The sequence below is a fragment of the Phyllobates terribilis genome, unplaced genomic scaffold (genome assembly GCF_046119375.1).
Source record: "Phyllobates terribilis strain yellow unplaced genomic scaffold, ASM4611937v1 Scaffold_4__5_contigs__length_816908805, whole genome shotgun sequence".
NCBI classification, from domain to species: Eukaryota; Metazoa; Chordata; class Amphibia; order Anura; family Dendrobatidae; genus Phyllobates; species Phyllobates terribilis.
Window position 1 is genome coordinate 760,274,157 of NW_027362764.1, and position 14,201 is coordinate 760,288,357.

A 14,201-nucleotide genomic window follows, 5' to 3' on the forward strand; every position below is an offset into this window, starting at 1 on the left:
CTCTGTCTGTGTCACACTGTTGAATGAGTTAATGAGAGTGTTAATGAGAGTGTTGAATGAGTTAACTGAGAGTCAGTCAGGGAGCACTAAGAGGTTTTTTTTTTGTCTTTTTCTGAGCTCCTCTTATCTGATTTATGACCTCTGACCACAATGTCCAAAAACAGCCAAACCGAGAAAAATTATTACTGGAACCCAATTGAAAAAAACTTATTTAGCCCCAAATACATGGAAAAAAAAAAGTTGTCCCCAGAGGTGAGTAACTCCTGTAAAGTCAATGTGTCTTTAGTAAAATGTGCTCAGTTACACACGGGCATCACCCACCCAGCATGCAGAGAGGTTTCCTCGCAAACTTCAGCCGTCCCCTCCAGCCCTTATAGCGACAGCAGCATCCGGCCGCCCAAATCCTCAAGGCAAATTCTGCGCCAAAGATGACAAGGGCGAAGCGTTCCTGGAGGAAGAAGGAGACACAGCTTCACATCATGAATGAGACACAGCTTCACATCATGCTCCTCTGCTCCAACAGACACATAAAAAGTCACTTGCTTGTTGCCACCACTAGGGGGCGAACTGTCTGCAGCTTATTAGGCTTTAATGGGAGGTGAACATATCTAACAGCGCCCCCCAGGGGTGGATGGCAGCAGTGAGAATTGTTTCCGTTTTATATTTTTATTAGGGGCACCCTGCTGACACCATTGGGTGCTCATCTGGCACTGTACGTAGGGTGTAATGTGGTGACACTGTTTATAGGGCACTTTTATATATTGGGGTGATTAGACTGCACTGGTTTTAGGGGTAACTTCATCATAGAAATTACACTATCATGTATGGGATACTGAACTGAAACTGTTTGTAGGGGGTAATTTGTGTCACTGTTTATAGGGGACACTGCTGACATTATTAGGTATTGGGCATTCAGGTGGTACTGTTTATAGAGTAATCTTATAGGGGACATTACTGACACTACATGCATGGTATGCTCAGCTGGCACTGTATATAGGGGACATTACTGACACTACCTGCATGGTATGCTCAGCTGGCACTGTTTATAGGGGACATTACTGACACTACCTGCATGGTATGCTCAGCTGGCACTGTATATAGGGGACATTACTGACACTACCTGCATGGTATGCTCAGCTGGCACTGTTTATAGGGGACATTACTGACACTACCTGCATGGTATGCTCAGCTGGCACTGTATATAGGGGACATTACTGACACTACCTGCATGGTATGCTCAGCTGGCACTGTTTATAGGGGACATTACTGACACTACCTGCATGGTATGCTCATCTGGCACTGTTTATAGGGGACATTACTGACACTACCTGCATGGAATGCTCAGCTGGCACTGTTTATAGGGACCATTACTGACACTACATGCATGGTATGCTCAGCTGGCACTGTTTATAGGGGACATTACTGACACTACCTGCATGGTATGCTCAGCTGGCACTGTTTATAGGGGACATTACTGACACTACCTGCATGGTATGCTCAGCTGGCACTGTTTATAGGGGACATTACTGACACTACCTGCATGGTATGCTCAGCTGGCACTGTTTTTAAAGAGCCTTCTGTTGACATTATTTATAGTGGGGTCTTTATCTGGCACTGATTATAGGGGACGCTGTATGATAATATGTATGAAGTACACAGATGGCACTGGTTATAGGAGGCACTGACCTGACACCATTATGTATGGGGAGATGTACTGTATATAGGGGGGCACAATCACATATTGGGAGCTGATGTAGTGCTGTATATAGGGGCACTCTGCTTACACAATTATGTATTGAGAGCTTATGTAGTACTGTATATAGGGGCACTCTGCTTACACAATCATGTTTTGGGAGCTGATGTAGTACTGTATATAGGGGCACTCTCCTTACACAATTATGTATTGGGAGTTGATGTAGTACTGTATATAGAGGCCACTCAGCTTACACAATCATGTATTGGGAGCTGATGTAGTACTGTATATAGGGGCACTCAGTTTACACAATTATGTATTGGGATCTGATGAAGTACTGTATATAGGGGCACTCTGCTTACACAATTATGTATTGGGAGCTGATGAAGTACTGTATATAGGGGCACTCTGCTTACACAATTATGTATTGGGAGCTGATGTGGTACTGTATATATGGGGCACTCTGCTTACACAATTATGTATGGGACGTTGATGTAGTACTGTATATAGGGGCACTCTGCTTACACAATCATGTATTGGGAGCTGACATAGTACCGTATATAGGGGCACTCTGCTTACAGAATTATGTATTGGGAGCTGATGTAGTACTGTATATAGAGGGCACTCTGATTACACAATTATGTATTGGGATCTGATATAGTACTGTATATATGGGGCACTCTGCTTACACAATTATGTATGGGGAGTTGATGTAGTACTGTATATAGGGGCACTCTGCTTACACAATTATGTATTGGGATCTGATATAGTACTGTATATATGGGGCACTCTGCTTACACAATTATGTATGGGGAGTTGATGTAGTACTGTATATAGGGGCACTCTGCTTACACAATTATGTATGGGGTGCTCTGCTGACACTGTGCATATAGGGTCTACTGCCACTTACAGGTGCATCTCAGTAAATTAGAATATCATCAAAAAGTTAATTTATTTCAGTTCTTCAATACAAAAAGTGGAACTAATATATTATATAGAGTCATTACACGCAGAGGGATCTATTATATAGAGTCATTACACACAGAGGGATCTATTATATAAAGTCATTACACACAGAGGGATCTATTATATAAAGTCATTACACACAGAGGGATCTATTATATAGAGTCATTACACAAAGAGGGATCTATTATATAGAGTCATTACACACAGAGGGATCTATTATATAGAGTCATTACACACAGAGGGATCTATTATATAGAGTCATTACACACAGAGGGATCTATTATATAGAGCCATTACACGCAGAGGGATCTATTATATAGAGTCATTACACACAGAAGGATCTATTATATAGAGTCATTACACGCAGAGTGATCTATTATATAGAGTCATTACACACAGAGGGATCTATTATATAGAGTCATTACACACAGAGGGATCTATTATATAGAGTCATTACACGCAGAGGGATCTATTATATAGAGTCATTACACGCAGAGGGATCTATTATATAGAGTCATTACACGCAGAGGGATCTATTATATAGAGTCATTACACGCAGAGGGATCTATTATATAGAGTCATTACACGCAGAGGGATCTATTATATAGAGTCATTACACACAGAGGGATCTATTATATAGAGTCATTACACACAGAGGGATCTATTATATAGAGTCATTACACACAGAGGGATCTATTATATAGAGTCATTACACACAGAGCGATCTATTATATAGAGTCATTACACGCAGAGGGATCTATTATATAGAGTCATTACACGCAGAGGGATCTATTATATAGAGTCATTACACACAGAGGGATCTATTATATAGTCGTTACACACAGACGGATCTATTATATAGAGTCATTACACACATAGTGATCTATTATATAGAGTCATTACAAACAGAGGGATCTATTATATAGAGTCATTACACACAGAGCGATCTATTATATAGAGTCATTACACACAGAGGGATCTATTATATAGAGTCATTACACACAGAGTGATCTATTATATAGAGTCATTACACACAGAGGGATCTATCATATAGAGTCATTACACACAGAGGGATCTATCATATAGAGTCATTACACACAGAGGGATCTATTATATAGAGTCATTACACACAGAGGGATCTATTATATAGAGTCATTACACACAGAGTGATCTATTATATAGAGTCATTACACACAGAGGGATCTATCATATAGAGTCATTACACACAGAGGGATCTATTATATAGAGTCATTACACACAGAGGGATCTATCATATAGAGTCATTACACACAGAGGGATCTATTATATAGAGTCATTACACACAGAGGGATCTATTATATAGAGTCATTACACACAGAGGGATCTATTATATAGAGTCATTACACACAGAGGGATCTATTATATAGAGTCATTACACACAGAGGGATCTATTATATAGAGTCATTACACACAGGGGGATCTATTATATAGAGTCATTACACACAGAGGGATCTATTATATAGAGTCATTACACACAGAGGGATCTATTATATAGAGTCATTACACACAGGGGGATCTATTATATAGAGTCATTACACGCAGAGGGATCTATTATATAGAGTCATTACACGCAGAGGGATCTATTATATAGAGTCATTACACGCAGAGGGATCTATTATATAGAGTCATTACACAGAGGGATCTATTATATAGAGTCATTACACACAGAGGGATCTATTATATAGAGTCATTACACACAGAGGGATCTATTATATAGAGTCATTACACGCAGAGGGATCTATTATATAGAGCCATTACACGCAGAGGGATCTATTATATAGAGTCATTACACGCAGAAGGATCTATTATATAGAGTCATTACACGCAGAGTGATCTATTATATAGAGTCATTACACACAGAGTGATCTATTATATAGAGTCATTACACACAGAGGGATCTATTATATAGAGTCATTACACACAGAGGGATCTATTATATAGAGTCATTACACACAGAGGGATCTATTATATAGAGTCATTACACGCAGAGCGATCTATTATATAGAGTCATTACACGCAGAGGGATCTATTATATAGAGTCATTACACGCAGAGGGATCTATTATATAGAGTCATTACACACAGAGGGATCTATTATATAGAGTCATTACACACAGAGGGATCTATTATATAGTCGTTACACACAGAGGGATCTATTATATAGAGTCATTACACACATAGTGATCTATTATATAGAGTCATTACAAACTGAGGGATCTATTATATAGTGTCATTACACACAGAGCGATCTATTATATAGAGTCATTACACACAGAGGGATCTATTATATAGAGTCATTACACACAGAGTGATCTATTATATAGAGTCATTACACACAGAGGGATCTATTATATAGAGTCATTACACACAGAGGGATCTATCATATAAAGTCATTACACACAGTGGGATCTATTATATAGAGTCATTACACACAGAGGGATCTATTATATAGAGTCATTACACACAGAGGGATCTATTATATAAAGTCATTACACACAGAGGGATCTATTATATAAAGTCATTACACACAGAGGGATCTATCATATAGAGTCATTACACACAGAGGGATCTATTATATAGAGTCATTACACACAGAGGGATCTATTATATAGAGTCATTACACACAGAGGGATCTATTATATAGAGTCATTACACACAGAGGGATCTATTATATAGAGTCATTACACACAGAGGGATCTATTATATAGAGTCATTACACACAGAGGGATCTATTATATAGAGTCATTACACACAGGGGGATCTATTATATAGAGTCATTACACACAGAGGGATCTATTATATAGAGTCATTACACACAGAGGGATCTATTATATAGAGTCATTACACGCAGAGGGATCTATTATATACAGTTATATGAAAAAGTTTGGGCACCCCTATTAATCTTAAGCTTAATGTTTTATAAAAATTGTTGTTTTTGCAACAGCTATTTCAGTTTGATCTATGTAATAACTGTTGGACACAGTAATGTTTCTGCCTTGAAATGAGATTTATTGTACTAACAGAAAATGTGCAATCTGCATTCAAACAAAATTTGACAGGTGCATAAGTATGGGCACCCTTATCATTTTCTTGTTTTAAATTCTCCTACCTACTTTTTACTGACTTACTAAAGCACTTTTTTTGGTTTTGTAACCTCATTGAGCTTTGAACTTCATAGCCAGGTGTATGCAAACATGAGAAAAGCTACTTAAAGTGGCCACTTGCAAGTTGTTCTCCTGTTTGAATCTTCTGTGAAGAGTGGCATCATGGGCTCCTCAAAACAACTGTCAAATGATCTGAAAACGAAGATTATTCAACATAGTTGTTCAGGGGAAGGATACAAAAAGCTGTCTCAGAGATTTAACCTGTCAGTTTCCACTGTGAGGAACATAGTAAGGAAATGGAATAACACAGGGACAGTTCTTGTTAAGGCCAGAAGTGGCAGGCCAAGAAAAACATCAGAAAGGCAGAGAAGAAGAATGGTGAGATCAGTCAAGGACAATCCTCAGACCATGTCCAGAGAGCTGCAGCATCATCTTGCTGCAGATGGTGTCACTGTGCATCGGTCAGCTATACAACGCACTTTGCACAAGGAGAAGCTGTATGGGAGAGTGATGCGAAAGAAGCCGTTTCTGCAAGCACGCCACAAACAGAGTCGGCTGAGGTATGCAAAAGCACATTTGGAGAAGCCAATTTCTTTTTGGAAGAAGGTCCTGTGGACTGATGAAACCAAGATTGAGTTTTTTGGTCATACAAAAAGGCGTTATGCATGGCGGCAAAAAAACACAGCATTCCAAGAAAATCACTTGCTACCCACAGTAAAATTTGGTGGAGGTTCCATCATGCTTTGGGGCTGTGGGGCTAATGCCGGCACCGGGAATCTTGTTAAAGTTGAGGGACGCATGGATTCCACTCAGTATCAGCAGATTCTTGACAATAATGTTCAAGAATCAGTGACAAAGTTGAAGTTACGCAGGGGATGGATCTTTCAGCAAGACAATGACCCAAAACACCGCTCCAAATCTACTCAGGCATTCATGCAAAGGAACAATTACAATGTTCTGGAATGGCCATCCCAGTCCCCAGACCTGAATATCATTGAACATCTGTGGGATCATTTGAAGAGGGCTGTCCATGCTCGGCGACCATCAAACTTAACTGAACTGGAATTGTTTTGTGAAGAGGAATGGTCAAAAATACCTTCATCCAGGATCCAGGAAATCATTAAAAGCTACAGGAAGCAACTAGAGGCTGTTATTTTTGCAAAAGGAGGATCTACTAAATATTAATGTCACTTTTCTGGTGAGGTGCCCATACTTATGCACCTGTAAAATTTTGTTTGAATGCAGATTGCACATTTTCTGTTAGTACAATAAACCTCATTTCAAGGCAGAAACATTACTGTGTCCAACAGTTATTACATATATCAAACTGAAATAGCTGTTGCAAAAACACCAATTTTTATAAAACATTAAGCTTAAGATTAATAGGGGTGCCCAAACTTTTTCATATAACTGTAGAGTCATTACACAGAGGGATCTATTATATAGAGCCATTACACGCAGAGGGATCTATTATATAGAGTCATTACACACAGAGGGATCTATTATATAGAGCCATTACACGCAGAGGGATCTATTATATAGAGTTATTACACACAGAAGGATCTATTATATAGAGTCATTACACGCAGAGTGATCTATTATATAGAGTCATTACACACAGAGGGATCTATTATATAGAGTCATTACACACAGAGGGATCTATTATATAGAGTCATTACACACAGAGGGACCTATTATATAGAGTCATTACACACAGAGTGATCTATTATATAGAGTCATTACACACAGAGGGATCTATTATATAGAGTCATTACACACAGAGGGATCTATTATATAGAGTCATTACACGCAGAGGGATCTATTATATAGAGTCATTACACACAGAGGGATCTATTATATAGAGTCATTACACGCAGAGGGATCTATTATATAGAGTCATTACACACAGAGGGATCTATTATATAGAGTCATTACACACAGAGGGATCTATTATATAGAGTCATTACACACAGAGGGATCTATTATATAGAGTCATTACACACAGAGCGATCTATTATATAGAGTCATTACACACAGAGGGATCTATTATATAGAGTCATTACACACAGAGGGATCTATTATATAGTCGTTACACACAGAGGGATCTATTATATAGAGTCATTACACACATAGTGATCTATTATATAGAGTCATTACAAACAGAGGGATCTATTATATAGTGTCATTACACACAGAGCGATCTATTATATAGAGTCATTACACACAGAGGGATCTATTATATAGAGTCATTACACACAGAGGGATCTATTATATAGAGTCATTACACACAGAGGGATCTATTATATAGAGTCATTACACACATAGTGATCTATTATATAGAGTCATTACACACAGAGGGATCTATTATATAGAGTCATTACACACAGAGGGATCTATTATATAGAGTCATTACACACAGAGGGATCTATTATATAGTCGTTACACACAGAGGGATCTATTATATAGAGTCATTACACACAGAGGGATCTATTATATAGAGTCATTACACACAGAGGGATCTATTATATAGAGTCATTACACACAGAGTGATCTATTATATAGAGTCATTACACATAGAGGGATCTATTATATAGAGTCATTACACACAGAGGGATCTATTATATAGAGTCATTTCACACAGAGGGATCTATTATATAGTCGTTACACACAGAGGGATCTATTATATAGAGTCATTACACGCAGAGGGATCTATTATATAGAGTCATTACACACAGAGGGATCTATTATATAGAGTCATTACACACAGAGGGATCTATTATATAGAGTCATTACACACAGAGGGATCTATTATAGTCATTACACACAGAGGGATCTATTATATAGAGTCATTACACACAGAGGGATCTATTATATAGAGTCATTTCACACAGAGGGATCTATTATATAGAGTCATTACACGCAGAGGGATCTATTATATAGAGTCATTACACACAGAGGGATCTATTATATAGAGTCATTACACAGAGGGGGATCTATTATATAGAGTCATTACACACAGAGGGATCTATTATATAGAGTCATTACACACAGAGGGATCTATTATATAGAGTCATTACACACAGAGGGATCTATTATATAGAGTCATTACACACAGAGGGATCTATTATATAGAGTCATTACAGAGGGATCTATTTCACATGTTTATTTCTGTTAATGTTGATGATTATGGCTTACAGCCAATGAAAACACAAAAGTCATTATCTCAGTAAATTAGAATACTTTATAACAGCAGCTTGAAAAATGTTTAAAATCTGAAATGTCCTACTGAAATGTATGTTCAGTAAATGCCTCAATACTTGGTCGCGGCTCCTCTTACATCAGTTACTGCATCAATGCGGCAATGTGGCATGGAGGCGATCAGCCTGTGGCTCTGCTGATTTGTTGTGGAAGCCCAGGTGGCTTTGATAGTAGCCTTCAGCTCGTCTGCATTGTTGGGTCTGGGGTCTCTCATCTTCCTCTTGACAATACCCCATAGATTCTCTATAATAGATTCTCTATGGGGTTAAGGTCAGGAGAGTTTGCTGCCAATCAAGCACAGTGATCCTGTTGTGTGTAAACCAGGTATTGGTACTTTTGGCAGTGTGGACAGGGGCCAAGTCCTGCTGGAGAATGACATTTCCATCTCCATAAAGCTTGTCGGCAGAGGGAAGCATGAAGTGCTCTAAAATGTCCTGGCAGACGGCTGCGCTGACTTTGGTCTTGATAAAACACAGTGGACCTACACCAGCAGATGACATGGCTCCCCAAACCATCACTGATTGTGGAGACTTCACACTAGACCTCCAGCAGCTTGGATTGTGGCCTCTCCACTCTTCCTCCAGACTCTGGGACCTTGTGGAGTGTGTCAATGACTGCCTTCTGGACATCTGTCAAGTCAGCAGTCTTCCCCATGATTGTGGAGCCTACTGAAACAGACTAAGGGACCTTTTTAAAAGCTTAGGAAGCCTTTTGCAGGTGTTTTTTTTGTTAATTATTCTAATTTACTGAGATAATGACTTTTGTGTTTTTATTGGCTGTAAGCCAAAATCATCAACATTAACAGAAATAAACACTTGAAATAGATCACTCTGTGTGTAATGACTCTATATAATAGATCCCTCTGTGTGTAATGACTCTATATAATAGATCCCTCTGCGTGTAATGACTCTATATAATAGATCCCTCTGTGTGTAATGACTCTATATAATAGATCCCTCTGTGTGTAATGACTCTATATAATAGATCCCTCTGTGTGTAATGACTCTATATAATATATGAGTTTCATTTTTTGTATTGAAGAATTGAAATAAATTAACTTTTTGATGATATTCTTATTTAGTGAGATGCACCTGTATTTATTGTACTAGCCAGGAGATCACCAGTAAGCCCCCCAACCCACCACCTCAGCTCCATATAGGGGGTCACCCTACTTTACCAGGTATGTGGATATATCCTGGAATATTTAGGGAGATTTCTGATTCAGGAGTCTAGAAAAACTAATGGATATTTATTAGTATTCATTGTAGAACATGCACTAGTAGTACACAACAGGCACCACTAGGTGGCAGCATTGCACCTTACATTCCCATAGATCTCAGTCCAGATGACAGCCCACGTGTCCTCCCATCACATTGTATGATGCATCTCAGTGGAGTTAAATAGCAGAACATAAATAAGAGTCTGCTGACAGTTTCCCTTTAAATGGTGTTGGCCGTGCATATGTAATGGCTGTGTATGGCAGGAGGCGCTCTGGTTATAGCAGCTCTGCACATATAATATTTATGGGAACAGGACTAATGCATCAGGCGCTGCAGGTAATCCACCCGTAATGGCGGCTGCTGCATAAACAACAGCGGGAATGCTGAGATTAGCGGCACCAGTGGATAAAGCGAGGGGCGGTGGCGGCTTTTACTGTGCGCTTAGCTTATTGCTGATGCGGCATGTATACGGGGCTGGGGGCGAGTAGTCTGCTTTGTTCTAACAAGTTACTCAGGATAAGCCATTTCTGAGATAGCAGTTTAAACGCCTTCCCGCATGAGCAATTTTTCATTTATTATTTTTTTTACATTTTTTGTGTTTTTTCTTCCCTCTCTTCCAAGATCCATAACTTTTCCATTTTTCCGTAGACATAACGTTTGTTGTTTTTTTTTTCAGGACAATTTGTATTTTGATACTGGAGAAATTTTTTTTAAAAAAAACAACAATTCTATTGTAGATGATTTTTTTTTTTTTTTTTTTCTGCTTTCCGACAATCACTTTGTGCTAAAAATGTCCTGACAACTTTGCTCTACGGGTCGGAAACCGTACTACTTACAAGAAGAAAAAAAAATTGCATAAAAAGAATTGCTCCAGTCGCCGTATCCTGGGAGCCAGAACTTTTTTACATTTCGGTATACAGCGTTATTTTTGCAGGGTGATCTGTATTATTTATTGCTTTATTGCTACAACTTTTTATTTCTTTTTATTCAATTTTTGGTGGGAGTTGAAGGTGAAAAAAAACAGCAATTCTGCATTTTTTTTATTTTTTTTTATTTTAGGCTTCACCATATTGTATAAATATTTTAGATATCAAACATGTGATTTTTTTTTTATAGCTTAGATTTCGCTACTTGTGTTTAAGGAAAAGGAGGTGATTTAATCTTTTACATTTTTGTTTTATATATATATATATATATTTTTTTTTTTATGTTTTATACTAGTTTCCTTAAGGGACCTGAAGCTATGATGGCTTCTTTAATACTGTATTAATCTATAACCCTCTTCTCCCACTCTTGATGTGCGGCATCTGAAACAACGGATACTGGAAGCCTGTGCTAGCATTTCTTCTGCGGTGTTGCTATCAGTGTGTCAAGAGTGGGAGAAGAGGGCTGCATTGACAATCCAACACAAGGGGCAGCACTTTGAACACATTTTATAAGTGGTCATAAACTTGTCAAAAACTCATGAAAGAATAAAGTTACGTTAAAACCAAGCACACCATTGTTTTTCTTATGAAATTCTCAATAAGTTTGATGTGTCACATGACCCTCTTCCCATTGAAAAAAATAAAGTTGGATCCAAGATGGCCGACTTCAAAATGTCCTCCATGGTCACCACCCATCTGGAAAAGTTTCCCCCTCCCATATACTAATGTGCCACAAACAGGAAGTTGATATCACCAACCATTCCCATTTTATTTAGGTGTATCCATATAAATGGCCCACCCTGTATTATATAATTACCAATCTCCTGAGACTTTTAGGGGGTGCCCCTTGGAAAAGCAATACAATATGTGAAACGCTGGGTGGAAGACTTTACATTTATTAGTTATTACATTTATGGGTAAGCTCTATACTTCTTCCTCATCTGTCTGGTGTCAGTCCTCACAATCTCATTTCAGTCTTATTTTTAATTGATTATTGATGACAGTTTTGTTCTCCATCGTTACTTGATCCTTTTGAATTCCTCTTCAAGCAATTATGGATATGTTTTAATAGTTGTCAATAAAATTATATTTGTTCATAATCAATTATTGTATGAGTGGCTTTTGGTTACTTTCTAGTAATCAATTGTAGTCATCAGTTATACTGGAGAAATCCACTGTATAATCACTTCTTCAAGGAACTATACTGTTATGTTCCTGACCAGTAAAATACTTCTGTGCTACATGACTATTGTTGTAACTCCTCTATACACAGGATCCACAATTCACAATAGGTGATGTCACAGCTCACCTCCTCCTCCTGTACAATGACTGATAACACCTCTATATACAGTAGATTACACAGGATCCACCATTCACAATAGGTGATGTCACAGCTCACCTCCACCTCCTGTACAATGACTGATAACACCTCTATATACAGTAGATAACACAGGATCCACCATTCACAATAGGTGATGTCACAGCTTGCCTCCTCCTCCTCCTGTACAATGACTGATAACACCTCTATATATAGTAGATAACACAGGATCCATCATTCACAATAGGTGATGTCACAGCTCACCTCCTCCCTCCTGTACAATGACTGGTAACACCTCTATATACAGTAGATAACACAGGATCCACCATTCACAATAGGTGATGTCACAGCTCACCTCCTCCCTCCTGTACAATGACTGATAACACCTCTATATATAGTAGAAAACACGGGATTCATCGTTCACTATAGGTGATATCACAGCTCACCTCCTCCTCCTCCTGTACAATGACTGATAACAGTTATATATATAGTAGATAACACAGGATCCATCATTCACTATAGGTGATATCACAGCTCACCTCCTCCCTCCTGTACAATGACTGATAACACCTCTATATACAGTAGATAACACAGGATCCACCATTCACAATAGGTGATGTCACAGCTCACCTCCTCCCTCCTGTACAATGACTGATAACACCTCTATATACAGTAGATAACACGGGATTCATCATTCACTATAGGTGATATCACAGCTCACCTCCTCCTCCTCCTCCTCCTGTACAATGACTGATAGCTATATATATAGTAGATAACACAGGATTCATCATTCACAATAGGTGATGTCACAGCTCACCTCCTCCCTCCTGTACAATGACTGATAACACCTCTATATAAAATAGATAACACAGGATCCATCATTCACTATAGGTGATGTCACAGCTCACCTCCTCCCTCCTGTACAATGATTGATAACACCTCTATATACTGTAGATAACACAGGATCCACCATTCACAATAGGTGATATCACAGCTCACCTCCTCCTCCTGTACAATGACTGATAACACCTCTATATACAGTAGATAACACAGGATCCATCATTCACAATAGGTGATGTCACAGCTCACCTCCTCCTCCTGTACAATGACTGATAACACCTCTATATACAGTAGATAACACAGGATCCACCATTCACAATAGGTGATGTCACAGCTCACCTCCTCCCTCCTCCTGTACAATGACTGATAGCACCTCTATATACAGTAGATAACACAGGATCCATCATTCACAATAGATGATATCACAGCTCGCCTCCTCCTCCTGTACAATGACTGATAACACCTCTATATACAGTAGATAACACAGGATCCACCATTCACAATAGATGTCACAGCTCACCTCCTCCTCCTCCTGTACAATGACTGATAACACCTCTATATACAGTAGATAACACAGGATCCACCATTCACAATAGGTGATGTCACAGCTCACCTCCTCCCTCCTCCTGTACAATGACTGATAGCACCTCTATATACAGTAGATAACACAGGATCCATCATTCACAATAGATGATATCACAGCTCGCCTCCTCCTCCTGTACAATGACTGATAACACCTCTATATACAGTAGATAACACAGGATCCACCATTCACAATAGATGTCACAGCTCACCTCCTCCTCCTCCTGTACAATGACTGATAACACCTCTATATACA

The 14,201-nt window shown here is 38.7% G+C and overlaps 1 protein-coding gene across 2 annotated transcripts in view; it reads right to left on the bottom strand.

Moving 5' to 3' along the window:
- The window catches only part of KCNQ3 (potassium voltage-gated channel subfamily Q member 3), a 292,615-nt gene that overhangs the window by 84,667 nt on the left and 193,747 nt on the right, over positions 1–14,201 (bottom strand). For both annotated transcript variants that reach the window (XM_073679902.1, XM_073679901.1), the window contains exon 3: positions 322–448. In XM_073679902.1, coding sequence (XP_073536003.1) covers positions 322–448 — 127 coding nt within the window. The remainder of the gene's footprint in view (positions 1–321; positions 449–14,201) is intronic.